The sequence below is a fragment of the Phaenicophaeus curvirostris genome, chromosome 21 (genome assembly GCF_032191515.1).
Source record: "Phaenicophaeus curvirostris isolate KB17595 chromosome 21, BPBGC_Pcur_1.0, whole genome shotgun sequence".
Lineage (NCBI taxonomy): Eukaryota > Metazoa > Chordata > Aves > Cuculiformes > Cuculidae > Phaenicophaeus > Phaenicophaeus curvirostris.
Window position 1 is genome coordinate 2,451,807 of NC_091412.1, and position 26,694 is coordinate 2,478,500.

The 26,694-nt window shown below is 52.6% G+C and overlaps 1 protein-coding gene across 8 annotated transcripts in view; it reads left to right on the top strand.

Moving 5' to 3' along the window:
• Window positions 1–365: 365 nt before the first annotated feature.
• Window positions 366–26,694, top strand: part of GTF2IRD1 (GTF2I repeat domain containing 1) — a 73,051-nt gene continuing 46,722 nt past the window's right edge. For 3 of the 8 annotated variants that reach the window (XM_069873943.1, XM_069873940.1, XM_069873945.1), the window contains exons 1-3: window positions 8,826–9,041; window positions 23,748–23,876; window positions 26,551–26,692. In XM_069873943.1, the coding sequence (XP_069730044.1) occupies window positions 23,754–23,876; window positions 26,551–26,692 (265 nt within the window). In that variant the 5' untranslated portion in view covers window positions 8,826–9,041; window positions 23,748–23,753. Of the gene's footprint in view, window positions 875–8,823; window positions 9,042–23,747; window positions 23,877–26,550; window positions 26,693–26,694 lie in introns of those variants that run through there. The other 5 variants (XM_069873939.1, XM_069873944.1, XR_011338909.1 and 2 more) reach the window with 5 other exon arrangements.

The window sequence follows — 26,694 nt, forward strand, 5'->3', positions numbered from 1 at the left end:
GGGCATTAGGGCTACAAAGGGATGCTTGTTAGGACTGGGGAAGGATGTTGTGGGGCAATAGGGCTAAGACGGGGGCATTAAGGCTGGGGGATGATGCAGGGCAATAGGGCCGGGGATGTTGGGGGGGCTTTAGGGCTTGGGGGAGACTGGGGGTAGCAGGGATAGGAGCATTGTTGAGCCCATAGGGGCTGGGAATCATTAGACCTGGAGGGGGGATGATGGTGGGGCTGGTGGTGGGGGGGGATGCCAGGAGGCAATAGGGTGGGTCGAGGGGCATTAGAGGGTGGTAATGCTGCAGGGGTGCTTGGGGTGGTGGGGCAGGGGACAGCAGGGAGCAATAGGGCTGGGGGGTGAGAGCACTGCGGGGTGCTGGGCAGTGGGGCTGACCCTCGGTGTCCACCACAACAGTGTCCTGCACCTCAAAGGCAGCTCCAGGGCCACCGGCTGCCCCAGCTGAGGCTGGTGGTGCCAGGCAGGAGGGGAAGCTGCAAGCAGGGCTTTGCTGGGGCTCGCCTCCCTCTCCGCTGGCGCAGGGAAAGGCGGCAGCGTGGCTGGAAATAGAAACGCAGCGTTGAGCTGACGAAGCGCTCGGGGCTTCGGTTAGGCTGGGAACACGGCTTTGGCACCGCGGTTCGTGGGGTGCAGGGACAGATATCCTCTCAGCTCCCCCAGTGCTGGCAGAGGCAAGTGGAAGTTTCCCAGTGCGTGGAGACGACCGTGATGAGGAGAACGTTGCTCCCTGGGGAGATGATGCCCTTGTCCTTCCAGCGCGAGGGGCTGGCGGTGGGTTTGTCTGGGATAAGCTGTGAATCGGAGCCTTCCTATTAATGCGTCTCACACCGGAACGAGCCTCGGACCCGGCAACACTGTGCAGGTAATCCCGGGCACCGGGCACACCTGGGCAAGAGCCCTTCGGGAGGTGTTGGTGCTGCCGAGCATTGCTGCAGAGCCACGGGACGGGTGTCGTGGGTGCTTCGAGGTCAGTCGCTCAGCCTCCTGCCATATCCATTGCCCTCGGCGTGCAAGCTCTGGGCAGCGGGACCACTGGGGACATTGGCACGGAGCCTTGCGTCACGGGAGCTTCAGGGTGGCTGCTGCCAGTGCCACTCCTGTGCGTGCAAGCACCTTTAATTCTGCTGGATCCCAGGTCTGGGACCCAACGTAGCTGGACCTGCTGCGTTGGGTGTTGCCTGTCCGAGCTTACGGAATTTCCTGCTCCTGTGGAAACCACCACAACGCTCGCTCTGAAAGGAGGAAACGATGCGGTGGCCACTGGCCTCGGACCTGACCCCACTGGTGGCTTAGGTGTGGCAGTGGGCGCTGGCACAGCGACATGTGCAAGGCAGGGTGGTATCAAGCAGCCACTCGGGTGTTGTCGTCCCCTTTGAGCCACAGCAGCTCTGTGGTTGCCCACGGGTGCCACGTTCCTCTCCCTTCGTGCCCACAGAGGCAGAGGATGGGGTGCCGCAGTTTGGGGCTGTGCCACTGGTTTTCCCACGCGTTGCTGCTGCCCGAGCTGGGGTTGCTTCTCAAGGCTGCGTTTTCGGGGTCGAACGCTACCCAAGATGCGTCGCCGCTGGGTATGGAGCAGCAGAAGGGGTTGGGCTGCTCTGGTGGGGTGCCTGCCAGAGCTGGGGAGGGATGAAGGGGACACATGCTGGTGGCCGCTGCCACCTCTCTCTGCTCTCCCTCCCGGAAAGGCTTCCCTGTCTCGGTGGAGGAACTGCTGGTGCTGCTGCAGGTCGCTGCTCATTTAGGTTCATTGACGAGAAGGCAGGAGAGGAAGATTGGAACCTGCTCGGGGATGTACTTAGCAACCTGCCCTACCAGGTTGGATGAGAGACGCGGTGCCCTCGCTGGGCTGCTGTCCCAGGAACCCAGCATGATGCTGATAGGCATCCACTGGGACCTTGTGTGGGGCAGGAGGTGACAAGGAAGCTGGGCTTTTGGACTAGCATGGAGGGGACAGGTCTGGCTGTCCTCTGTGGTGTGCACCGCATATGACTTGAGCGATGTTCTGCTCTAAGGAACAAATAAAACCCCAAAACCCAAAAATCCCAGAGCAAAACAAGTGACCTCTCGCTGTTGGAGCTAATGGGGGATTCCCATCTGCTGCTCCCACAGGAAATAGCTCAGATTTTTTTCAGCAATTATCAATGCCCTGTACTTCCTTTGGGAATTTCGGCAGCTGCACCATGGCAGCCAGGCTGGAGGAATGTGGAAGGACTCCGGACACTGGGCAGGCTTGTCCCCAGCTGGTTGCTTGCTGCAGGGCTGCCCCCTGGGCTGGGAGCAGGGCTTGGTGCCTGCCATCCCCGGCGTGGGCAACAGCAGCGCCCTGCCCTGCCCTCTGCCTGATGGGCACAGTTATTCTCCTGCCACCAGCATCCAGGGACGGGTGAACGTGGTGGTGGTTCATCCTGGGACTGCTGCTCCCAGGATGGGCATAGGTGGCGGGTGATGATTTAGGGAAGGGAATGCTTGAGCGAGGGGCTGTTGGTGCCCACGCACTGCTCGTGGCCCCCCAGTGATGTCTGTGTGTTGTACCTCCTCAGCAAGGACAAACCTCCACTGGTACCTCAGATGCGAACCCACCCTGTGTGCCTTCAACCACTGTCAGAAGTCTTCCCCTTGAGCTGGAGGAGGAGAGGAAAGGACCTACTGGGAGCCTACTGGGAGCAATGGGCCGGGCTGGGGTTCTGCTGCTGGAGAAATCACCCCCAAGCAGCTGGGGCATCGCTGCTGTGGGCAATATCCCTGAGTCTCGTCCCGGTTCAGGAGCTGCTGCCAAATGCCACTTTACAAACACTTTGGCGGTGGTTTCCGACAGATTTACCCGCAGCATCAGCGAGAGCTTTCCCGTAGGTAGGATGCTATGAAGAAAGTGCTTGGTACACAAATCCCCTCCTCAAAAGCAGGCTGTACTGAGGTGGGATTTGCACTCCTGCAGGCAAAGAGCTTCTCTTTTAGTTTTCTGGCTTCATGTTGCCTCATCTCCACTCTGTGTTGATCTGGCTGTATTTAGGACAGAATTAACCTCAGCAGGATGAGCAGGAGACCAGTGAGGAGCATCGCTCCGCTGCTGCACATCTGCATGGATGTCATCGTCCTTTAGCAGGGCTTCCCCTCTCAGAGCTGCTCTCCATCTCTCACATGAGGAATGAGACGTCTGTCTTCATTGTCTTTACATCTGCAACATCAAAAGAAGCAAATGCTGGCGGAGAGGTTGGTGCAGACTTGGGAGGGGCCCTGGAAACGTGCCGTCCAGTACCCACCTGCATGCCTGGGACCTCTGCCCCAGCATCAGAGAACCCAAATGTGCCCTGCTCACGGGTGACATCCCCTACGGGGTGTGCTGGGGTCTGGCTGCACCCCTGAGCCATTCACACGAGTGCAAAGACCTTAGACCTGATGCTGATCTGCTCCTGGAAACCTGGAGCTCATGGGAGCTTGGAGAGTGCTTTGAGGCACAGATCCCTCTGGAGATGGTGGGAGGGAAACTGGTGGGCAGGATGTTTTTTAACTTCTTGCACCTTTTGGGGATGTGCGAGAGTGCTGGTCGCTGCCAGCAGTTGTGTTCCCTGCTTAGCTGGGCACTTTGCTGTTTCTGAAGGAGGAACCTTCCCTTGTAATGGGTGAATGGAGGTTGGAGGGATTTGCCCGCTTCCAAGAGAAACACGTGGTGCCCAAACCCTGATAACCAGCAGCTCTGGCGTGTAGTTTGGAGAGGGGCTGAGAAATCCCTTTATATGAGAAGAGGCATTTGATAGAGAGATGGAGCTAAGCCCCATCCCCGGCTGAGGCACGGGATGGATGTGTGGGATCCCAGTCACCGGTCACACTACTGGTGAGGCCATCAAGGGTGTCTTGGCTTCCATCTCCCTCACTAAGAAAAAGCGACGAACCTCAAAGCTTCTCCTCTGGTAACTGTTTGTTGGAGGAATGTAGAGGCGGTCAGTCTGGCTTAGGGAAAACTCATGGTGAATGAAGTCGAAGTTCTCTGGAGCAAGATGGTGCTAAGGAAATGAAATATTGCAGTGGGTGAGGATGACCTCCTTGGTTTTGTCTGGTTGCTGTGCGAGAAGGTACTTCATCCGTCTTTAAAGGGTGGTGTCTCTGTGCCCAGGTTTCAGCAGAGCTCGTGTCTTGCCTTTACCTCCGGCTGTGTGGACGTGTCTCCTGCCAGGGAAACAAGCCGCTCCTTAGTGCCTGCTGAGGTGACCTTGCCTTGGGGCGCTTGGCTCATTGGGTTGCTGAGCTGCTGCTGGAGCTCCAGCCTGGTGGCACCGAAGGGTTGGCCCTGGGCGGTGGAGATGGCTCTGGCCATCGCACTGGGGATGGAGATGACTCTTGGGAGGTGAGCAGAGCCCTTCACGCCAGCACGCCCAGATGAAAGAGCCAAACCCAGCCCTGCTTCTAATTAGTGGCGATTCTCAAGCCTGAAATTAAGCCTGGCCACTTTGTAAGGGCTCAGCACTGGGAGCACGCGTGGCATGTCACATCGATGGTGGGAGCCACACTGGTAAGGCAGGTATGGCCCTCCCCTACCCGCTGCCAGCCTTTGTGAGGCTCTGGGATGCTGCAAGGCTTAGGACGAGGGTTGAGATGAGTTTTTGGGATGCTGGTCCGTACCCACTGCGAGGCAGAGACCCTTGAGGGAAATGCATTGTAGTGGTAGGGCATTCCATGGATTGATGGTGCTGCTTGGACCTTCCCCCGAGGAACCCTAAACAATGGTTTGCATTTGGGGCTGGACCAGTGCTGAGCCACCAGGCGTGGGTATTTTGTCTTTTCTCCCCTAGCACTGGTAGGATGGGGCTGTGCCTGCTGCGACAGGGCTTTGGGATGTATTTTAAGACTCCCATCACAGTCACACTCCTCCCCATCGGGTCAGTTTTCTGCTTGTTTCATTACAGGGCAGGAGACGGGGATGGAAAACCTGTAGGAAAGGCAGGATTCTGTCTCCCTAATTAGTCAGAGCCTGATTATCGTTTCTACCCAGAGCTCTGGTAATGATTAAATATGTGGGAATTATCTTTATTATTTGTATTACATTAGTATTTAGCCAGCTAGGACCCTGTTTGCCACGCAAACAGTGAACAACAGTCCTTGCCTGGACTCTGGCACACGCATTGCGTGTCTTGGGCTGAGTGGGTTCACGTTTGAGCCCCGTGAGCCCATGGCATTGCTTGGATTGCTACTGCAGCTCTGCTTCCCGGTGCTTAGAAGGATTTAAAGCATTGAATTGTAGGTCTTTTTTGGTGCATACAAATCACATGTGTTTCAGTATGGGGGAAAAAACAAATCAGTGTGTTAGCATGACCTGTGAAATTGTGATGTTTTTTGATATATAAAATAATATATTATTTATTTTCTGGTACCTGGGTTGTTGAAGCCCAGGAGTTGGCTGCTGCTTTTAGATGCTCTCGCTTTATTGTTGAAGGACTACAATAAAGCAATCTCGTTAGGTAAATATAACGATGTTACGATCTACCATCTGCTAAAGCGCTGTTGTGCGGCGCTGGCGCAGTGGGAGCTGCCGCTGTGCTGCTTCTCCCCTGCTCCGTCTTGCCGGTGTCCGCCACGGGTCTTGCACGTCCTAGGAGAAACACAAGTGGTTGGTACAATGGAGAAAAGGCTTGTCCTTGTTTTCCTTCCTTTTAGCCAGCTGTTGAACCCTTCTGGCCGGTGAGGACCGATTCCCATCGGAGTGTGGTGGGGGTGTTGGGATGGCTTTAGGCTCATCGGCAAGTCCCACCAAAACTGGGTCACCACGTTGCTTATCCCTGGAGGTCCTGATGTGAGGGGATGCTCTGGTCTGCAGGGATGTCCTGAGATACCACCAGGTCACTGGGTCCCACAGCATCATCCTTGTACCCAGGGGACTGGTGGGACAACCCTGTCCTGATGGCAGCAGGGACCTCCCCCAGGTACTCGAAGCCCTTTTGCAATCACCGTTGGTAAAGATTGCGCTCGGTCGGCAAAATATGTGAGGAACTCTGCTTGTTTAAAGTGCCTTTGGGGTTTTGGGCCTTAAATAAACATCCTGGTTGGGGTTTGGGTTGGAGGTTTTCATTGCGGGAAAGGCAGGCGGGGGGAAGGGAGCCGTGCCAGTGCCCCGAGTCAGCGTGTGCGTTCTGACAAGGTTATAAATTAGCTTCATTAGAGGAGGATCACTGAAAATAAATTGCTCCGCACCCTTTAGGGGCATCGCTGGGCTGTAATTTCATCTTGCCTTCCTGGGGATGAATGACTGGAAACCCCTTATGTGAAATTGGAGCAATTTACCCTGCGTTAGAGCTTGGTGGTTTTGCCCCCTCAAAGATGCAGCTGCCCCCTGTGTCCCCAAATGAAGCTCAGCTAGGGGATTGCATTGGAAGTTGGGGGTTAGCTGGGGTTCCCAGCAGGTCTCTGGAGAGGAGATGGTTTGCTGGGTGCCAATAAGCCCGTCTACCCGCCTGGCACACGCCATCCCCTTCCACCACTGCCCAAGAGCTTCCCTGGGAGATGCCTGGCTTGGGAGACGAGTGTGCCGGGCGTTGGAACTCTGAAGAAGCATCAGATCTGCAGTGGGAGCGGGTGGCAGGCGACATTTAACAGGACATGAAACATTTATTAAAGCTATTAGAATTAGTGTCAGGTTGTATATATTTATTTTATTTAAGAAGAGAAGGGTGGGGGGGAAGACACAGGAGAGGTGAATGTGGTCTGAGGGCCCTGTGAGATGACCTGGTGCTGCAGTGAATCCCCAGCCCTCCCTGTGCAAAGACCTGGCTCCAGGATGGATCCAGCATCCGTCTGTGCCTTTCCCACTGCTTCTGGCTGGATCCTGCTGCAGGGAAGAGCAGGCACCCAGCATCTGGCATCAGAAATCTCACCTCCATCCTGGGTTCCTCAAATACTTATCATTATGGTGGGTTATTTTTTTTCCCCACTTGCCCAAAGGTTTATTCCTTCATAGGGAGGTGGGAGAGCACAAGATTAACCTCGCGTCTCTCCCTCATCGTCTTCCTGCAGCTGCCCCTCGGCTTTCCCGAGCTACCCCTCTGAGGATTATGCGCTCTCTTGAAAACCTCTTTGTTTCCCCATGTTTGCTGTTGTAATTTATGTACGATGCCGTCACATGTTGAAAAACAAGGTCTTTATCTCCGTGGGAATTACACCTGCAGAAATCCAGCCCTATCGCTGCCTGTGCATGAGGCTCTCCATGATAAAAGCTGGCTCCGGCGCTGCAGCAGCGATGCAAAAGTTTCCTCTGCGTTAGCTGCCGGCGAGAGTGATGCTCACCTCCCCTCTGCACCTTGTAGTGTGCAAATTCCCTCATCTTTAAATACTCCCTGAAAGCAGGTTGCTTAGGTTGTGGCTTGTAAATTCTCTTCCTCCTGATTTATTTCTTTCTCCTCTAGCAACATAGGTAACATTGAATTTTATTTTTTTTTGGCTGATTTATTTGGCTGGTTGATTTATTGTATTTTCTTTCTGCATGCGAGATGCATATTTCCACTCTCGCTGGCTTTCTGGCTTGCCAGGGACCCGGCATGGTGATGCCGATGGATGGAGCGGAGAGCGCGGGGCCAGGGATGCCTGTGGGTGGCTGGCAGCCGTGCTCCTGGGAAGGGCTATTTTTAACAGCTGGGATCGTGCTGGGTTGCTATCGATGCGCTGGAGCACGTAGGCATCCTTTATTGTTTTAAACCTGATAATTAAAAATAATGCAGAGTTCTGCTGTGAGCAGTCGCTGCTGAGGATGGTCCGGGATGCCGGCTCTGCCGCAGCATCTGCTCGGCTCCCACCGGTTGACGTCTGCATTGGGCTAGGGAAGACGATGCCGGTTGCAGCCAGAGCCAACCTTTTGGAGATGCAGGACCAGGAGAGCAGGAGGGGAAATGGCTTCCATTGGGGCTGCAGACGAGGAGAGCAGTGGGAGGGTGGCTCACTCGTCTCCCCATGTGCCCCCTCCCAAAAGCAAACTGGCAGCAGCTGGGGTGCACTTCGGCATCGCCTGGAGGCAGCACACAGGGCCAGGGTCTCCCTCCTCTCCCTCCTCTCCCTTCTCCTGTCTATAACTCCCTGTTTGTGGTTGGAGCAGGCTCGGGGAGCGCCAGGCTAGGTCCACAACCCCCTGCATGCTCCCTGCCTAGAGAACGCCTATGGAAAACCTTATAGCAAGCTCTGTCCCTCTTAAACCCACATGCTGCGGTGTGTTGAGGGTTTTTCTGTCTTTCCCCCCCGCCCCTGCTTTTTCTAACCTGCTTTTCACCAGTGATGCTACAAAAAGCATTTAAGCCCAGAACCTTCCTTCTCGGTATTGATTTTGCTTTCTGCTCGAGTCTCTCTGTGTTGCCCTTAGTGTTTTGAGTAGCTGGAAGGATGCTGGGGAGAGCAAGGCTGCCTTTTTGTGGGGGTTTCCTATCCCAGCAGCGGGGCTAGGGAGGCATTGGTGGGGATGGAGTGGGACCTCTCCTTGGAGTCACTGATGTCCCAGGGGTCACGGTTTTGGGCTGCAAAGAGCGCTCCTTGAAGATGCTGAAGAAATGCAGGATCCCACTCAGCACCTGGAAAAAGCCTCTCATAGGACAGTCAGGGCTATTTGTCCTTCACATTACCATCTTCAGGGAAAGGTTAAAGTGCTTCCTCCCATCTTGGGGGAAAAGAGCATCTTGCTTTTAATCAGGATTTTAGCTCCTCCTGGGTAAGCGACTTCGCAGAGAGCGAGACACGGTGGCAAAGCAGCTGAAATAAACCCGCCTATTTAAATATTTACTTGCCCATTATAAAGTAGCTCCATGTTTATCTGCTGTGTGTGTGGTGCAAAGAGCTATTCCGAGAGCTTGCCGGCTAGTCTGGGCTTGGCACGCTTGCCGCTGGGCAGTGGGCGCTCATTGCCTAAATGCTTGACGCCTATTTAAGGGGAATTGATTAAGAAATTTAATTCACAATCTCAGGCTTCGTGGGTCTCGATCTCAACGTTTTGATTGCGGCAGAACAGGGATGGATGTGGACACACGTGCTGCTTCCCATCCTTCTGGCTGAAGCGAGAGGTAATTAGAGGGCTTTGGGGTGAGTTGATATTTAGAAATTCTCATTTTTTTATTGCTTTCTACAAGTTTTGTGGCTTATGAGGCTATGTGGGTCTCGGTGGGGTCTGGGGTGTGGAGCTGTGCTTGGTGGCATCTGGAGTTGGGGTGATGGAGAGCCTTAGCTGGTCCCTGATGGTGCGGCCTCTTGTTTCCTATTGTAGAACAGTTAAGATGAAAATTGTGTTTTGAAGAAAAAAGGAATACAAATTAATTTAGAATGGAGTAAGATGTTTTACAAGGTGATGGTGAAACTCTGGCATAGGTTGCCCGGAGAGGTGGTAGAAGCCCCATCCTTGGAAACATTCAAGATCAGGTTGCATGAGGCTTTTAGAAACCTGGTATAGTTGAAGGTGTCCGTGCTTGCAAGGGAGTTGGACTCGATGATCTTTATAGGTCCCTTCCTCATGGATGAAGAAAGGGTTTCAGTTTTTCAATGCTACAAGTGCTTGTGTGAAAAACAAGCTGCCAGCCCCAAAAAGCTGTGTGCCCTCTGCGTTCTCTGTGACAAAGTGCTCTCTCTTTGCACTGCCCCAAAAATCTCTTTTTTTTGAGGAGCCGATCCTCACAGCTGGTATCTCCTCTCCTGGAAGCATCACCATCCCAGAGCTACATCAACATCAAGCCATCTCCCACACCAAAACCATGATACGCATGGGTTTTTTTCTGCTATTTATGGGGTGTCTGAGCTGGGCTGTTGCTTTCCCCAGTGACAAAGAACCGGGGTGCCTTAGAGCTGCCTCAGCACCCCCCGAACCCACCTTGGGCACCCTGAGAGGCAGCAGGTGATGGACATTGGGTGCCTATTTCCCTGCCTTTGCACCTAAATCAGGCTCCGAATTTGGGATGCTGCTTCTCTTGGCGCTTTGTCGGGCGCCAGAGCTGTTGATTAAGGGAAATGTGCCATGAGGCAGCTTTGCTTTGCAGGATTAAAAGCAAATAAATATTTATGCGCTATGCAAAGCAGGCCCGATAAGATATGCGTATCATTGGGAATTTGAAGTGCTTTCGGTTTGGGCCCAAGATGAAGGGGGGCGTGTGGTGGCATGTTATGTAGGTTTAAAGGGATGTTTTTCCTCCTGCCGCACAAAAATAAAATCGAGAGGGGAAAACCAAGTTTTTTTTCGCTTCTTGGGCTGCTCTGGTCTTGGGTTTTGCCATCTCCCTGCATCCCCTTGTCTTTAACGGCAGCGATGGAGAAGAGCCAGGGAGAGAGGGCAGTGCAGGCAGCATTTCGTATGCAAATATAATGCTGGCCCCGTTCCTAATATTCGCTGTGTTTACACGTAAATGCAAACAACTGTTGACTTAGTTTCAACAGATAATGTGTTTCATAACACAATGGAAATGAGAATTACGCTGGAATTTAGCAGGGGGAACATGTGTTTCTGCGAGACCTCGGGCTCCGCTGGCCCCGTGTGCCGTGGCGTGGTCGTGGTGGTGCTGACACCGCTGGGACTCCGTGTCTTTGGGGACCCCTTCTCGCTGGTGTTGGGGGATGCCTCTGCTGAATGATTTGCCTTGCTAAAGCACCGTGAAATGGGGTGAGTGAGAGAGGAGGGCAGGGCTGGTCGGTTGCAGGATGGGCGAGTTGAACCGGCTCGCCAATGAGGCTGGGGAGGGGGCTGGAGTCCCCCTGAAGTTATGGGGACTGGGTCTGAGCTGTGGCCAGTTTTCACTTGGGAATCATAGAATAACCAGGTTGGAAGAGACCCACTGGATCATCGAGTCCAACCATTCCTATCAAACACTAAACCATGTCCCTCAGCACCTCGTCCACCCGTCCCTTAAACCCCTCCAGGGAAGGGGACTCAACCCCCTCCCTGGGAAGCCTCTGCCAGTGCCCAATGACCCTTTCTGTGAAAAATTTTTTCCTAATGTTGAGCCTAAACCTCCCCTGGTGGAGCTTGAGGCCATTCCCTCTCGTCCTGTCCCCTGTCACTTGGGAGAAGAGCCCAGCTCCCTCCTCTCCACAGCCTCCTTTCAGGTAGTTGTAGAGAAAGAAGTTGTAGGAAAGAAGGTGCTTGTGTTCTTTGAGGGGTCAAAGCATCTGGAAGAGAGATTTGCTGGTCCAGACCACAGTTGGAGCCCAACTGGCACGTCCCAGGGGGGAGGAGGTGGCCTTGGCTGCGTCACCTGGTCTTGGCGTGACTCCGAGCAGAAGCATGCAGACAGTGTTTTAGGGCCAGATCCTTCCCAGCCCAGGGCAGCACTTGCAGGGCACCCCAGAGCCAACCCCAACACTGGCCGGGGCAGCCTTTGAGTCACGGCTCGAATTGTTGGCTGTCAGAGCGGCTCTTGCCACCTCCACCCCGTGCCTGCTACCCTCCCCACCTCCCCGCACCCCTCCTGGGATGCTGCCTTGCTCTTCCCAGGTAAAGGCACCGATGCACCTGGGCAGCTCCCCAAGGAGCAGAGGCATCGCTGGGAAATGGTGATTTGGGTGTCATGTGTGTGTAATCGCTTTCTCTGGGCATGGGTTTGTCCTGTCTGGCTCTTCTTGGTTGCCACCCAGTGCAACAAGGCTCGAGGTGCTCAGGGTGCTCGTTAAAAAAAGGTGAATGAGTACAGCAAGGGGAAATTTTGTGATGTGCACCCAGGCTATGTTAGACACCAGCAAATCTTTATCAGGTAGTGCAGGGACAGGATGAGGGGGAATGGTTTTAAGCTGAAAGAGGGGAGCTTGAGATGAGATCTTAGGAAGAAATGTTTTGCTGTGAGGGTGGGTCCAAGTTGCCCAGAGCAGTGGTGGCTGCCCCATCCCTGGAGGGGTTCAAGGCCAGGTTGGATGGGGCTTGGAGCCCCTAATCCAGTGGGAGGTGTCCCTGCCCATGGCAAGGGTGGAACTGGATGGGCTTTGAGGTCCTTTCCAACCCAAACCATTCTGTGAATCTCCTCCCAAGAGATCATAGACTCACCAGGTTGGAAAAGACCCACCGGATCATCGAGTCCAACGATTCCCATCCATCTGCCAGCCACTGTGGCCCCTCAGCTGCCCCCCGGCCATGGAGCTGCTGCTGCTGGGGTGGGCAGTGATGCAGCACGGCAGGAGTTGGTGTGATGCCAGGGCCCAGGGAAGCCAGAACCATCCTCGACCAGCCCTGTGTCAGCTCGCTGTGGAGAGTGATATCTGCCTGGGGTGGGTGGGGGCCACAGCACCCACGGCTGTTGGTGTCTGGCAGCTGGCGGTGATGCCGAGCCCTGATAGCGCTGCAGTAATGGCAGGGTTTGCATGGCAAGCAGCAGGTTTCCAGGCTGCTGCCATGGCCAGAGGCTGCCCGGGAAGGGCATGTGGAACCTGCTGGATGGGGCAGGGAGCAGCATCCCTCCTCCTTGGTGGTACTATGGCCTCAAGCTCCGCCAGGGGAGGTTTAGGCTGAACCCTAGGAAAAAGTCTTTCATGGAAAGGGTCACTGGACACTGGCAGAGGCTGCCCAGGGAGGAGGTTGTGTCACTTTACCTGGAGGTGTTCAAGGGATGGGTGGATGAGGTGCTGAGGGACATGGTTTAGTGTTTGATGGGAATGGTTGAACTCGATGATCCGGTGGGTCTTTTCCAACCTAGTGATTCTATGATTCTACAATTCTACGATTCTCCTGCCATGCTGCCTGGTTCCTTTGAAGCTCATGCTGTGTTTGGGGTGTGGTTGGCTTCACCATTGCCTGTAGAGAGTCTCCTGCCTGCACCAGATGCTCAATTCTGGGCAGGTATCGAGGTTGTGAGCTACAAGTTGCAGCCAGCACCTTGCTTGGCACACGTGCTCCTCACAACAGGGCTGGAGCAGAGGGCGAGTGCTGGGGCTGCTCGGGACCTGCTGTCACCTTTCTGACTCATCCCGTAAAATAAAACATGAGAGAAGGGAGAGAAGGCAGGACGGGGGAGCTCAGCGCGTGAGATGCTCCCATCTCTGAGCCTCCTCTCATCCCCTTAGAAAGCCATTTTATCTTTTTTATTGAGCTTATTTATGTGGCAGAGAGTCAGGGCTGGGATTAGCAAATAGCCCATCCTGTAACACAGGGAATACTCGATACTGAGACACCAGCAACCAGAGAGAAATATTAGAGAGAAAATTAAAGCGTAATGAGATTAGGCAGTGGCTTTCTATCAGAGACCTCCTCACACAGAGGTAATTACCTGAGAAGAGCAGAAACCTCTTTCCCAGGTGATGAGTGGTGGTGGCCATGAGCTGGGGTCAGTGTGGGGGAGCATGGGGCCACCCCAGCCCTGCCCAGGAGCTGGGAGGGTCACTGCCATCAACAGCAGCTTTACAAAAGGAAGAAACATTCAGGTTGAGTGTTCAAGAGCAAGATGAGGTGCCCACCACCACCACTCCTGCGGTGAGGACCGGGGTGAACCATCCTCTGCTGAGAGCCCTTGCAAACTCGTTGCCTCCAGCCTGGAGTCATCGCATGTTTGCAGTTCGAGGATATTTCTGCTAGATGATTCATAATAATAAATATTACTACGAGTTTTCTGGAACAGCATCCAGTTGGACAGACACAAGGTGAGCATGCAGACTGGGGTGAGAGCCAGGACGGGGTATCAGGCACCATTCAGAGAAAGAAACCTTGTGCCAGAATGTGAGGCAGGTGTGGGCATCGTGCACATGGGATTTTTCTTTAATTTAGAGGGGAAAGATAAAGGGCGGGGGGCACACGAAAAGCCATGTGCCTGTGTAATATAGCATTCAAATTAGGCACTTGGTGACTGCATGGAAAACAACAGGCTTTTTATGTTGGCTCTTGGGGTAGGAGGAGAGCAGGCTAGAATAAAGATTTACAGTGTTTGGGAGATTAAAGGCCCTTGGTACATTGTTCAAATACCACGAGATTAGTTTCCAAGGAGACGGATACCAGTTGCCATAGGCACCGGGGGGCCAGGAATTAGGATTGCGATTTTTTATCCTGATCACGCAACCAGTAGCTGAACACTGCTAAAACTCGGGCTTTAAATAACCCCAGCGTTAGCTTACGCACCGCTGAACCAGAGCCTGGAAACTGGATCTCCCTTCCTTCTCCCAGCCCCAGCGCCCGTTCGGGTGCACGGAGGAAGACCCTGGGTATAGACTGAGGGTGCAAGGGGTTATGGGGCTGGGGAGTGAAGTTGATGTAACCCCAAGACCAGCTTTGCAGGTTGTCCTGTGGTTTCTGGGCTCGTTGCATCTCAATTTTTCTGTAGATTGCCGGCATCTTCTTGCGATAACCAGGAGTCACTGCAGTGCAGGAGCAGGGATGTACTGAGGGGTGGAATTAGTCGTCTGCTAATTTTGGCTTCCCCTGGCTGCCTGCTTCTGGGAAGTGCAACCTGAGCCCTGCTGCATGGGTTGCCAGATCCGTGCCCTTGCTGCATGCCTCTCCTTCTAGGAACTGCAAAACATTGGGTTTTGTCCAGGCTGTGCGGGAAGGGGTGCTGAGCTCCTTGCTGTGGGCTGGATTTCAGGGCTGAGCATCTCCTGAGGAGGGAGGTTTAACTCTGGGGACCATGCAGGTACCAGGTCCCCATGGCTAGGTGCCTTTGCTCACCTGTTGGGCACCATGAAGCCATCTCTAGTCTCACTGCCTCCAGCCCTCTTTGCAGGGCAGCTAGGGCACAATCCAGCTCGGCCACGGCCACTTTCCATGCATGGTGCTCATAGCACCGTATATTGCGAGTAGCCCTGAGGAGAATTTGGGGGTGCTGCTGGATGAGAAACTCAATGTGATCTGGGCTTGTAGCCCAGAAAGGCGACCGTGTCCTGGGCTGCATTCAAAGCAGTGAGACCAGGAGGTGAGAGAGGGGATTCTGCCCCTCTGCTGTGCTCTGGTAAGACTCCACCTGGAGCCCTGCGTTCAGTTCTGGAGTCCTCGACTCAGGAAGGACAGGGAGCTGTTGGAGCGAGTCCAGAGGAGGCCACGGAGATGATGTGAGGGCTGGAGAACCTCTCATCTGAGGGCAGGCTGAGAGAGTTGGGGTTGTTCAGCCTGGAGAAGAGAAGGCTGCAAGGAGACCTCAGAAAAGTTTCTGGAGCTGAAAGGGGCTCCAGGAAAGATGGGGAGGGGCTCTTGGTCAGGGAGTACAGGGGCAGGATGAAGGGGAACGGTTTTGAGCTGCAAGAGGGGAGATTGAGACGAGATCTTGGGGAGAAATGTTTTGCTGTGAGGGTGGGGAGGCCCTGGCCCAGGTTGCCCAGAGCAGTGGTGGCTGCCCCATCCCTGGAGCTGTTGAAGGCCAGGTTGGATGGGGCTTGGAGCCCCTGATCCAGTGGGAGGTGTCCTTATTCCTGCAGGGGAGTTGGATTGGATGGAATTTAAGTTCTCTTCCAACCCATTCTAAGATCCATCTCCTGCAGTGGTGGGAGCACTCCACTTAACACTTAATTCCACCCCCCTTCACCAGCCTTTTTTTAATATTTCTTCATTAAATGAAGAGGCAGTTGCTCAAAGCAAGAGCTTCTGTGTCTGCCTGCCATGAGATTGTGGCATGGAAACTTGTCTAGAGCTGAAAGCTCTGCTGCACAAGCTCTGCGGGCAGAGCAATCCCCCCCAGCAGCTGCTGTGACATGAAAGTGTTTATCCTGGGGGAGATGAGACGCAGCTTCTGAAGGGCACTTGATCCTGATCTGTCTCTCTTTGCACTAGATAGAAGACTACCGTAATTTGACTGTATTAGATTTGTGTGTGTGTGCCTAGGCCAGGCTTAATGAAATCAAGGCGGCAGCAGAATGCATCACCCAGTTTTGGGAGGGAGATCTAAATTCCTGCAGCAGATACATCCTCCAGTAGGAGCCCCTGGTTTGCTCTTTGCTTCTTTGATAAGTGGGACCAAACTGGGGCAGGTGCCAGATCATCTGGGAAAGTGGAGCTGAGGTGGTGATGCTGGTGGATGTTGGTTTTGTGGTGCTGGTGTGTACATGAGGAGCTTTTCCAGCAGGTGTTCTGAGTTTTGTTGGTAAAATCATAGAATCATAGAATAACCAGGTTGGAAGAGACCCACCGGATCATCGAGTCCAACCATTCCCATCAATCACTAAACCATGTCCCTCAGCACCTCGTCCACCCGTCCCTTAAACCCCTCCAGGGAAGGTGAATCAACCCCCTCCCTGGGCAGCCTCTGCCACTGTTCAATGACCTTCTCTGTGAAGAATTTTTTCCTAATGTTCAGCCTAAACCTCCCCTGGTGGAGCTTGAGGCCATTCCCTCTCGTCCTGTCCCCTGTCACTTGGGAGAAGAGCCCAGCTCCCTCCTCTCCACAACCTCCTTTCAGGTAGTTGGAGAGAGCAATGAGGTCTCCCCTCAGCCTCCTCTTCTCCAAGCTAAACAACCCCAGAAAATAAAACAGGAGAGGAGGTGTCCAGAGGTGGGAGCTTGTTCTGCCCAGTACTATGTACCTACCTGGAAAGAGATGAAAAGCTATAGTGATTGAGGGAGCTGGGAGAGCTGCAGAGTGAGGGCTGCCGACGTGGTGGGGATGTGGGCACAAGCATTTGGATAACCTGGACCATCCAAGAGGCTCTTTACCCCCGGCTTTGCTGCTTTCAGACTTTTGCACAAAGGTATCAGCTTGAAAAGTAGTGAACGAAAAGGGAATTTGTGGATGTGAGGAGAGACGTGGCAGTGGCTATGGGGCAGCAGTTGGACCAGGTTCTGGGGCTGGAGATACAAATGTATCTGCAGTGGGTTCTTGCTTGCAGCAGGTACATCAGCAGGATGACGCCCGGAGTGCCCCAAAATGTAAAGCCCCAGAGGGCAGCACCGCAGGAACACCTGTAGCAGCAGAGTTTAGGAATCGGAGAGCTTTGGGGGATACTAAGGGTATCTCTTTGAGGGTATCTCTAGGCACTTTGCGAGTGCCCAGGACCGCAGTTATCTGCTGTAGTGCCGGCATCAATGCCCACCTTGCAGCTCACCGACCACCTGCTCGCGAAGCATTTTAGTGAAGCAATAAGTCACCTCAACATGAGTTGGTTGGCTTTACTCCACACTGGCTTGGGGTGGAAAGCATGCGACTGCGGAATCCAGGGCTGGCTCTGAATTTGGTGTAAGAGGTTAGAGTTTAGCTGGACGGCACGGGCAGGTTAAAGCCATCGTGTTGCGAGTGAATCATTTGGGTGGAGCAAAAATCTCCTCCGCCACAGTGAAAACCCCAGGCTGGTTATTCTGCAAGCGTGGGGCTGTGTCGTGGCGCTCCGGTGCCTGAAACGGCTTTGGTCATATCTACTGGCTCCGCTGATACTGATGTTTGCTTAAGCGATTAGAAAAAAACCCCTGCAAGTTGAAATCCAAGCCTGGTCCCTACCCCTGGCTTTCACCCTGCTGCGGTTTATGTGGTTTCCAGGGTTTTTTTCTCAAGCAGCTCCAGCTCGCTGAGCACCTTGCTGCTAGTGGGTCGCTGCCTAAAAAAGGGACCTCAAAAGTCCCTGAGATGGAGAGGGGCAGAGAAACATCTTCTGAGTTGCTGCCCCTTCCTCATCGATGAGATAAACCTTAGCGTGGGCCCTATCAGGCACTGGCAGAGGCTGCCCAGGGAGGTGGTGGAGTCCCCACCCCTGGAAGTGTTTAAAAGACAAGTGGATGAGGTGCTCAGGGATCTGGTTCAGTAGTGGGCAGGTATGGTTGGACTTGATGATCTCAAAGGCCTTTTTCAACCAAATGATTCTATGATTCTGTCCCACAGCGATGTCCCCAGCAAGGATGTGTCGAAAGGTCCCCTTGCTTGGAGGGGGGATGCTGTCGTGGTACTATCAAAGGACCTTATTTGTCACTCTGGCTCCTATCAGGACAGCTCCTGATGGGTTTTGAAGCGTGTTTAATGATAGCAAGAGCTAATTGCTTAAATGTCCTTCAGGGCTGGTGTAATTTTTAAAAATCTCCTTTAAATATGCCCTCCTGGAGTAAAAGGCAATTACTAATGAAATCCCTGTCTTCTCATTGTTCAGTGCAGGTCATGGTTACATTCACATGCTGGGGAGCCCTTCCACCAGACAGGTTGTAGGTGCTGGTCCTGTTCCCTTGGTCCCAGCAGAGTGAAGGTGGCTGAACACGCTGACCAGTGTCCAATGGCTCGTTGAGTGTTTCAGGTTGGCCAAATAACACCTTCAAAAGTTCTCCACCTGAGTTCTCTTGCTCTAATGTCCCCCCAGACTGTCCCTTCTCTGCCCAGGAGGGTAAATGGCCTTTAATCCATCTCAGGACCTACTTCATATGGAGGTGTTCAAAGCCAGATTGGATGGGGCTTTGAGCATCCCGATCAAATGGGAGGTGTCCCAAGGCAGTGGGGCAGAACTGAATGGGCTTTGAGGTCCCTTCCCACCCAAACCATTCTATGATTCTATGAGATATACATGTTATATATTCCATATATATTGATAGATATTTTTCACTGTTTTGCTGGAACTTGGACTCTCACATGGCCTTCCCACGGTCTTACCAGCACGACTGGCAGAATTTTCCTGGAAAAATGAATAAGTGGATAATTTCCAGCCGCTCTTGTGTGGAGCCGCAGGCGGGACTGGTGCGATGGTCATTTTTTTTCTTCTTTTCCGTTTTTTCCTCACAATGTGCTGAATGGTTGAAGCTCTCATGAATTTAAATTCCTGTTTGGCTCCCTGAACTGAGAACCAGCCCACATTGTTGGAGGCTTTATAAACATCCTGGGCGGGTGCATGGGGGGTGGTGTGGGGATTTCCACAGAGATGCTGTGACGTCTGTAGGGCAAGAAGGCAGCAGTGGTAGCATCTGTTTGGGGCTCTCCATGCTTCTCCCTTGCTGCAGGACCTCGATGCTGCGGCTGAACCCGTGTCCTCCAGCTTGTTGCTCTTGGATGCAGTTGGTGGTTTAAGGGCTAAGCTGGAAGATGTGGCCGTTGCACTTACCCAGTGCTCATGGGTTTGTGTTGGGGCACCGGCAATTGGATTCTTTACTCTGCAATGGTTTTGAGTGGCCTGGAGTCCTTGCAGGGTCTTCATTACAAGAGGTGTTTCATGTGGTGAAAATTGGCAGGGTTACGTTTTTAAGATACAGTAGACCTGCAGGAAAAAAAAAAAAAGTCAAATAACTTGGTTTAAACCCAATATTTGTAGGAGAAAAACCCCAGCATCAGTAGAAATCACTGTAACAAGAAGCAGATGCAGGATGTCCTCGATCCCTCCTGGTTGTTTGGCTGTTCCTGTCTCACAGCGTCTCCCATGCTCCATTGGGTTTGGCCCCCAAAAAGGGGTTATTGCCTTTTTTCTTTTTTTTCCTGATGGCAAGGGTGGCCCAGAGGAGAGGAAGGCATGGGGAGAGCCAGCAAGAAGTTCAGCCCAGTTTTGCGAGTCCTGGATGAGCACCTGGCTTCCTTTGGGGAACAGGATTTTGGAGGGGTTACACAAATAAAGCTTTTGTGTTTGTTGGGGTGAAAGCTTTGGGAGGATGACAGTGGACAATCTTCTTCCGTAAGGCTTCCATGCATGGCAAGGTGAAAGCCATGGGGAGGACAGCAGAGGAGATCCTTCTTCCAGCTTTGCCATGGCAGTGTGGAAACACCAGCTTGGCTTAAGAAATAAGATGCTGTTTTTTCTGGTTGTGGCACGGGGCTGGAAGTCCCTGTAAGGCTTGAAAAGATGAGGGGACAAAAGCTGCCCCACTCTTAAGTCAACACCAAGAGCTTAGAGCAACACTCTTTGCCGCGAACCCATCTCCAGCCCTGCTGGAAGTGCTGGGGCTGCATCGTGCAAGCTGCTGGCTCGCGTAAACCCCACTCAATTCCTCCTTATTGAACCTGTTTATAATTTGAGGGATATAACAACACAGTTTTCTGCTTGGAAATTTCCTTTGGGGGGTTGTTGCTAGCTTGTTATGGGTTTTTTTTACGGTTTTGTTTGCTCCGAAGGCTTTGGAAATGGTGACGCAGCGTGCAAGACTGGAGGATGTTTATTTTGGGGAGAGATGCTGCCTCGTGGCAGCAGTCAAGGGGATGGAGAGGGGATGTTCCTGCTGCGGGGACAGGGTTTGGGGGAACTGTAGCTGTTTCTGAGCCTCCCCATGCCAGGTGGTTTTTCCTTCACTGCAGCTTTCATGAGCGAAACTCCCCTGGGGCCAAGTTTATAATCTTTCTTGGGATTATAAAGTGGAGGCGAGGAAGGAGGTGTTGTAAGAGCTGAGCAGGCGACAGCATCCTGGGCTGGCTGTGGCAGAGCACCCTTTTCCCTGGGCTGCTCGTCCTGTCCCCAAAAGACTCATTTGAGTGAAATAATTAAATAATAATAACATTAGATAATAAAATAAAATTTAATTTAATATTAAAAATAAGGAAAAGCAATCCGCACAGTTGTTTTAGCCCCGTGATGATCCCCGAGTCCTTCTGTGCCCCCAGGGATGGGACTTGGAGTGCAGAGTTGAGATGGCCTGGGGCCAGAGCTGAGCCCCTCTTTTCACTGGAGGCTGAGAGGGGGGAATCAACCTCTTGGTGGGTGCCCTGGGGTGGGATTTCAGCAGGATGGTTACATGATGCCCTGGGAATGGGCTAGGATGCTCTGCATCCATCCTGCCTACCCCGCTCCCTGCCACCGGCCCTAAGTGCTGTAAGAACGGTTTACCCCACTTTTCCGAAAGATTACTTTCCCTTTGATTAGACAAACAACTTCAAGCCATACATCTTAATTTGATTTGAATAAGCCGAGTGCTTGCTATGAAGTTTTTTTTCCTCCCTTTTATTCACCCCCCTTTCTAAATCCGCTGTCGCTGCTCTTCGTGACCGTAAGTGATTAAAAGCTTTACAGGAATATTGTTCCCCCATCCCTTCAAGTCCTGTTGTATTACTTGGGTCATATTTTTATTATGAATTTTTTTTTTCTTGTCAAGTGATTCTCCCTTTTTCTTGTTTAACAATCAGCCAGGTGAAAGGGATTAGTTTTGTCCTGGTCTCCTGCAGAGCAGGGAGAGGATGCAGGGACCCTGCCCCATTTCCCACTGACATTACCCTGGGTTTTCCCTTCGGTTGCCCCTTTGGGGCCAGATCCAGCTCATGGCTTTGCTTTCTGCAGCAGAGAGAGGAGCAGCTCTTCCCCGTAAGTGTTACTTCCCATAGGAGGCTGTGGCCAAGCAGGTTGGTGCAGCCTGAGCTCTCCGAGGGGCTATGACCAGCCCCACTTTGCTGGAAGGCAATAAGAACATCCATGTTGCAGCAGCCACATTTAATAATAATTAGGGCGCTCAAAAATACATACGAGCATGAAAATAAGGTTGTTTTCCAAGTGGGTGCTTGTTGGGGAGGTTAAGAAGGGAGTGATGCTCCCTGGACCAAGTCGTATCGCGATGGGAGCCCCCAGGCCATGGCTGGTCTGATGTTCTGGGGGCCAGGAGAGCAGCTCAGGGCTGACATCTGCACTGCGGCCACCTCGCTGCTCCCTGCTAGCTGCAACAACGCAGCTGCTCTTAACACAGCATCGATTAAAAGCAGAAATCTTGAGTTCACTGCCCCCACAGGGCTGTGCAGAGGGTGAGGTTCTACATGAAATAGCCCCTTGTCCATCTGTCTGTCCATCCATCTATGCTAGGGAAAAGGGACTGTTTCCCATCGTTGCTGCAACCCTTCGTGATGGTCAAGCTGGAGGCGCCGGGCAGACCCCCAAGATGTCCAGGGGCCATGTCGGAGGGTGGGAGGGCCCAGGCTGCAGGGCTGTGCAGTCCATCTCCTGCTTTATTTTCCGAGATGATGTGTGGTTTTTTTTTTTCTTTATCCCAAGATCATCGTAGAGTAGGAGGCTCAGCCATCAGCTTCATGGGGGCAGTCAGTGCCGTGAAGAGGTGTCAGCTGGGCCAAAGAGCGTTTGGCTGGGGGACAGCAGAAGTTTCCAAAAGTGCAGGCGAGGCCTTGGCACTGCTCACTGGAGATCTCATCCAGAGCGATTCCTGAAATTCACTCATTATCCTTTATCTAATGGGGAATGGTCTCCACCCTCATTAGCTTGTTGCATGCCCTAATTATGCCCTTTGCAGGGCTGAGGGTGTGTTCATCAGCTCAGGCACCTGCAGAGATGCCAGTGTGAGGGTGACTTGTTATTTTGAGCCAAAATCCCCCATTTCCCTGGTTGCATGGGGCAGCATGGCCCTGTTTTGCGAGCAAATTCCTTCTGTTTCATGCAAACTGGGGCCAGAAGGTGAACTTCGATTTTTGCTGCTGACTTTTAACCCTTGTTCTCAGCAGGGCTGAGCGGCCACGGCTATCGGCTGAGCCACAAATCGAGTTACGTGCAGGCAGCTTCATTCATATTCCCCGTCTCCTGCCCGTCTCGCCTTGTTAGAAATTCTCCAGCCTCTTTCATCCGCTTGCGGCTTCGAGCACATGATTTACGATCCGGTTGGAGTGGCTCCCGAGCATTGCCGGCTAATTTGCCACCCTTGATTCACAGGATTAAAGGCGGGTAGCGCAACACTGCCCTGCGGATGGAGGGACGATCACTGGAAGGGACGATGCTGGATGGGTTGTGGGTGCCCTAGCGTGGGAGCAGGGCACTTTGTGCAGGGTGAGCCCCTGCCTCAGTTTCCCCTGCAGCGTCACCGTGGCTCGTGTCTGATGAATGGAGACCACTGGGGCGCAGAGGCCTCACACAGTCACTGCATGTGTGACCAAGCCCTTGCGTTTTCTCCCTTTTTCCCCATTTTGCAGTGAGATGCTGGATCTGAGCCCCTTCTTGGCTGCTGGGTCCTGGCGTGCTACCCAGTCCTGCTTCCCCTGGCACAGTCCCACAAGAGCTGTGGGTGGGATGACTTGGTGACAGAGCTCCTTGCCTTTATCCCTCGGAATGAAGGCAGAACACTCCATGGCTTCGTCCCATTTCAAGGACACCTTTGGGTGCCAGGCTAGGGACAGCGAGCACGGTGTCCTCGCAGGGAGGAACGGCTGAGAGAGCTGGGGGTGTTTAGCCTGGAGAAGAGGAGGCTGAGGGGAGACCTCATTGCTCTCTCCAACTACCTGAAAGGAGGTTGTGGAGAGGAGGGAGCTGGGCTCTTCTCCCAAGTGACAGGGGACAGGACGAGAGGGAATGGCCTCAAGCTCTGCCAGGGGAGGTTCAGGCTGGACATTAGGAAAAAATTCTTCACAGAAATGGTTGTTGGGCAGTGGCAGAGGCTGCCCAGGGAGGTGATTGAATCACCTTCCCTGGAGGGGTTTAAGGGATGGGTGGATGAGGTGCTGGGGGACATGGTTTAGTGATTGATGGGAATAGTTGGACTTGATGATCCGGTGGGTCTCTTCCAACCTGGTTATTCACCCCCTCTACTCTTTAAAGCCTGCTGAGCTCAGGCACGGGAGAACTCTTATTCCCCTTCACCACCACGTCCTCGGACTCAGCCTAGCCTGCTTCTTTGAGGTGTCCCCAAACTGGTCAGTCCAGCGTGCCCCACGCAGTGCTGGTATCTCCCTAGGGGCGAGTCCCAAGGGCAGGGGTGACCTGGCCGCTGCTGGGACACACGGCATCAGCCCTCGCATTTGGTTAGGGCTCAGCCGCGTCCACAATTATCTGCCTTTAGCAGAGGAGACGTGGGAACACAGGGCTCAGGCTGGCCCTGGCCTTTCTCTGTGCTTCAGTTGCCCCTGTGTCTTCACACCAGCCCCGTAGCCCATGGCACATGCCGGCATTAGGCTCTGCAGGTGATGCTCAGCTCTCCGTTAATAACAGCAATGCATGTACCTTTTCTGTTCTCTTTTCAGGTGAATATGGCCCTGGCAGGAAAGCCTTTAGACGTGACTCTCAGCACCTCCCGAGCTGACCAGTGGAATATGGTTTTCCCCCAGAAAGACGAAATCATCACCAGCTTAGTGTCTGCCTTAGACTCCATGGTAAGAGGCTGGTGGCAGCTCTGTCCCCTCTCCCTCGTTTCACCTCCCTGGGAGCAGGGCTGAAGCAGGAGGGCTGTTGAGCTCATCCCGCTCCCCTCCACTGCCAGAAAGCTCAGGGAGCTGGGAAATAAAAATCCTCTCCCGCCCTGACAGCCGTACAGATCATAAAGTCAGCCCAAGTTAATCTCAGATGTGTATTGTTTTCCCATTAATATTTATATTGGTATCAACTGAATGTAGGATGGTTGGGGTGGTTTTTTTTTTCTTGGTGTTTTACCGATGTTACTGGGAGCTTTTACACAACAGGAGAACAATGGCTTTTATCTTCAAGAACAAAGAAAATAACTTTCATATCTTTTGACGTCGAATTCCCAGTGGAAACCTTGCCTAAGTCAGCCGTGCTTACATAAACAAGATAACTGTCTGGATTAAGTCTCGTGGACCAGAGCTAATCTTATTTTTAACTGTGAATGTGATCAAGAAAGGAAAGCGGGTGTGTAGTAACAAATGTCTAATGCAATGTGACGTGCTAAACAGCCCTTCCTTTTTAAAACCAAGTCATATTTAATGTATTTATCTTGGATGCATCTTTTTCCTCTACGCAGGTAGGGCTTTTTTTTCACTAACACTAATTTCCTTCATTTTACCCATCACCGCCCCACTCAGGAGCAGGTTCCCCAGAGCAGACACACCCCAGTTGGCTTTGATGATTTATATACATTCCAGCCCATACAGCAAATTGCGTTATCATAGTTTGGCTTCTTAATGAATATACATGATTCTGCTGTCCTCATTACACGCTGACACCAGGGCCAGGAGGCCAGGCTGCTCCTGAAATTCAGCCTTGATCCCAGTGCTTCAGCAGGGCTGGGCTCTGCACCCACTGAAGCTTTGCTCCCTGCATGCGTGATAAATAAACCACGGGGCCACGTGCACGTTGCCAAGTGGGCTTAAGGTTTGGATTTGGTCTCCCTCCAAACCTCACAGCCCCCAGGTTTTATATTTATTTTTTGAGGAAAACACTCTCATTTACTATTGGGTTCTTGGAAGGAGTTTTCTTCAAAATATCTAGTTTTTGGGATGTGATTCAATGCCCTCTTCTTGAAGAACGGGACACGAGCCAACAATGTGTGCTCGCAGCCCAGAAACCAACTATGTCCTGGGCTGCATCCAAAGCAGAGGGACCAGCAGGGTGAGGGAGGGGATTCTGCCCCTCTGCTCCGCTCTGTGAGACCCACCTGGAGCCCTGCGTCCAGTTCTGGAGTCCTCAGCACAGGGAGGACATGGAGCTGTTGGAGCAAGGCCAAAGGAGGCCACGGGGATGATCCGAGGGCTGGAGAACCTCCTGTATGAGGACAGGCTGAGAGAGTTGGGGTTGTTCAGCCTGGGGAAGAGAAGGCTGCGGAAAGACCTCAGAGCAGCTCCTCAGACCAGGATAGCTGGGGAGTGGCTCTTGATCAGGGAGGGCAGGGATAGGATGAGGGAAACAGTTTTGAGCTGCAAGAGGGGAGATTGAGATGAGATCTTAGAAAGAAATGTTTTCCTGTGAGGCTCTGGCTCAGGTTGCCCAGGGAGGCAGTGGAAGCCCCATGCCTGGGGGTGTTCAAGGTCAGGTTGGATGGGGCTCAGAGCAACCTGATGTGGTTAAAGACATCCCTGCTTCTGCAGGGGGGTTGGACTGGGTGACCTTTAAAATTCCCTTCCAACCCAAAGCATTCTGTGATTCTGAGATGAGCAGCAGGTAACATGGCCAAGTGCAGAGACTGGTTTAAGCCTACAAAAACCAACCTGGCTGTAAACACAAGCAAGGAGCTGAAGGTAGCTCTGGGGGATTTGTCCATGGGCATGTTCTCCTGCTCCCACTCTGGCTGCCAGCATCCTCTGGCCCCTCCGCAGTGCCAGGGGCAGGTGATGTGTCTGACCAGGGCTGCCAATAGGAAAATCCCCCCTGTTTTACCCATTTCAATGGTGACGTGGTGATAGCGTTGGTGCTGTAGCTATGGGAATATGACTCAGGCTGCCAGCACTGTGTAACCATTATAATATAAAAAATAATAATAAAAAGGCATATACATGTATATATTATGTAGAGCAGGAAGCACACATTACATAAAATGGATTAGTAGAGGAAGTCTTTTCCATCTCTTTAATGTTTTGCATAACTGTACAAGAAGAATCGTTCAGCTAATCCAGACTTTGACCATATTAGTGTTCTGCAGCTGAAATAAGATTCCCGTGCTCCTTATTTCATTAGAGCCGGTGGAAAAATACAAATTATTCTTAGTGTGGTTTTTTTTTTAAAAGGAATATTTTCTTTTAAAGAAATAGTATAAAATGCTTACTTTTAGGACAGGAACAAGTGAAGCAAAATGATCATAGAATAGTTTAGGTTGGAAGGGACCTTAAAGACCATCTAGTTCCAACCCCCCTGCCATGGTCAGGGACACGTCCCACTAAATAGTTCTTGTTTTCCAGTAAAACATAGCTCAGCTGGATTCTGGTGCTGTGAACTTGCTGAAGTGTTTAGGTCATGTCATAAAACCAATGAAATTCTGACCCAAACCAAACTGCTGCTTTTAATGGGGGGATCTTTTGATGGGAAGGAAAAAAAAATCCACTGGAAAATGGCAGGTGGTGCCAAGTGGGGCCGCTCTGACACGTTGCCTCCCCGCAGTGCTCGGCGCTCTCCAAGCTGAATGCGGAGGTGGCTTGCATCGCCGTCCACGAGGAGAACGCCTTCGTGGTGGGCACCGAGAAAGGACGGGTCTTCCTCAGCGCCCGCAAGGAGCTGCAAGCCGACTTCCAGAAGTTTTGCAGT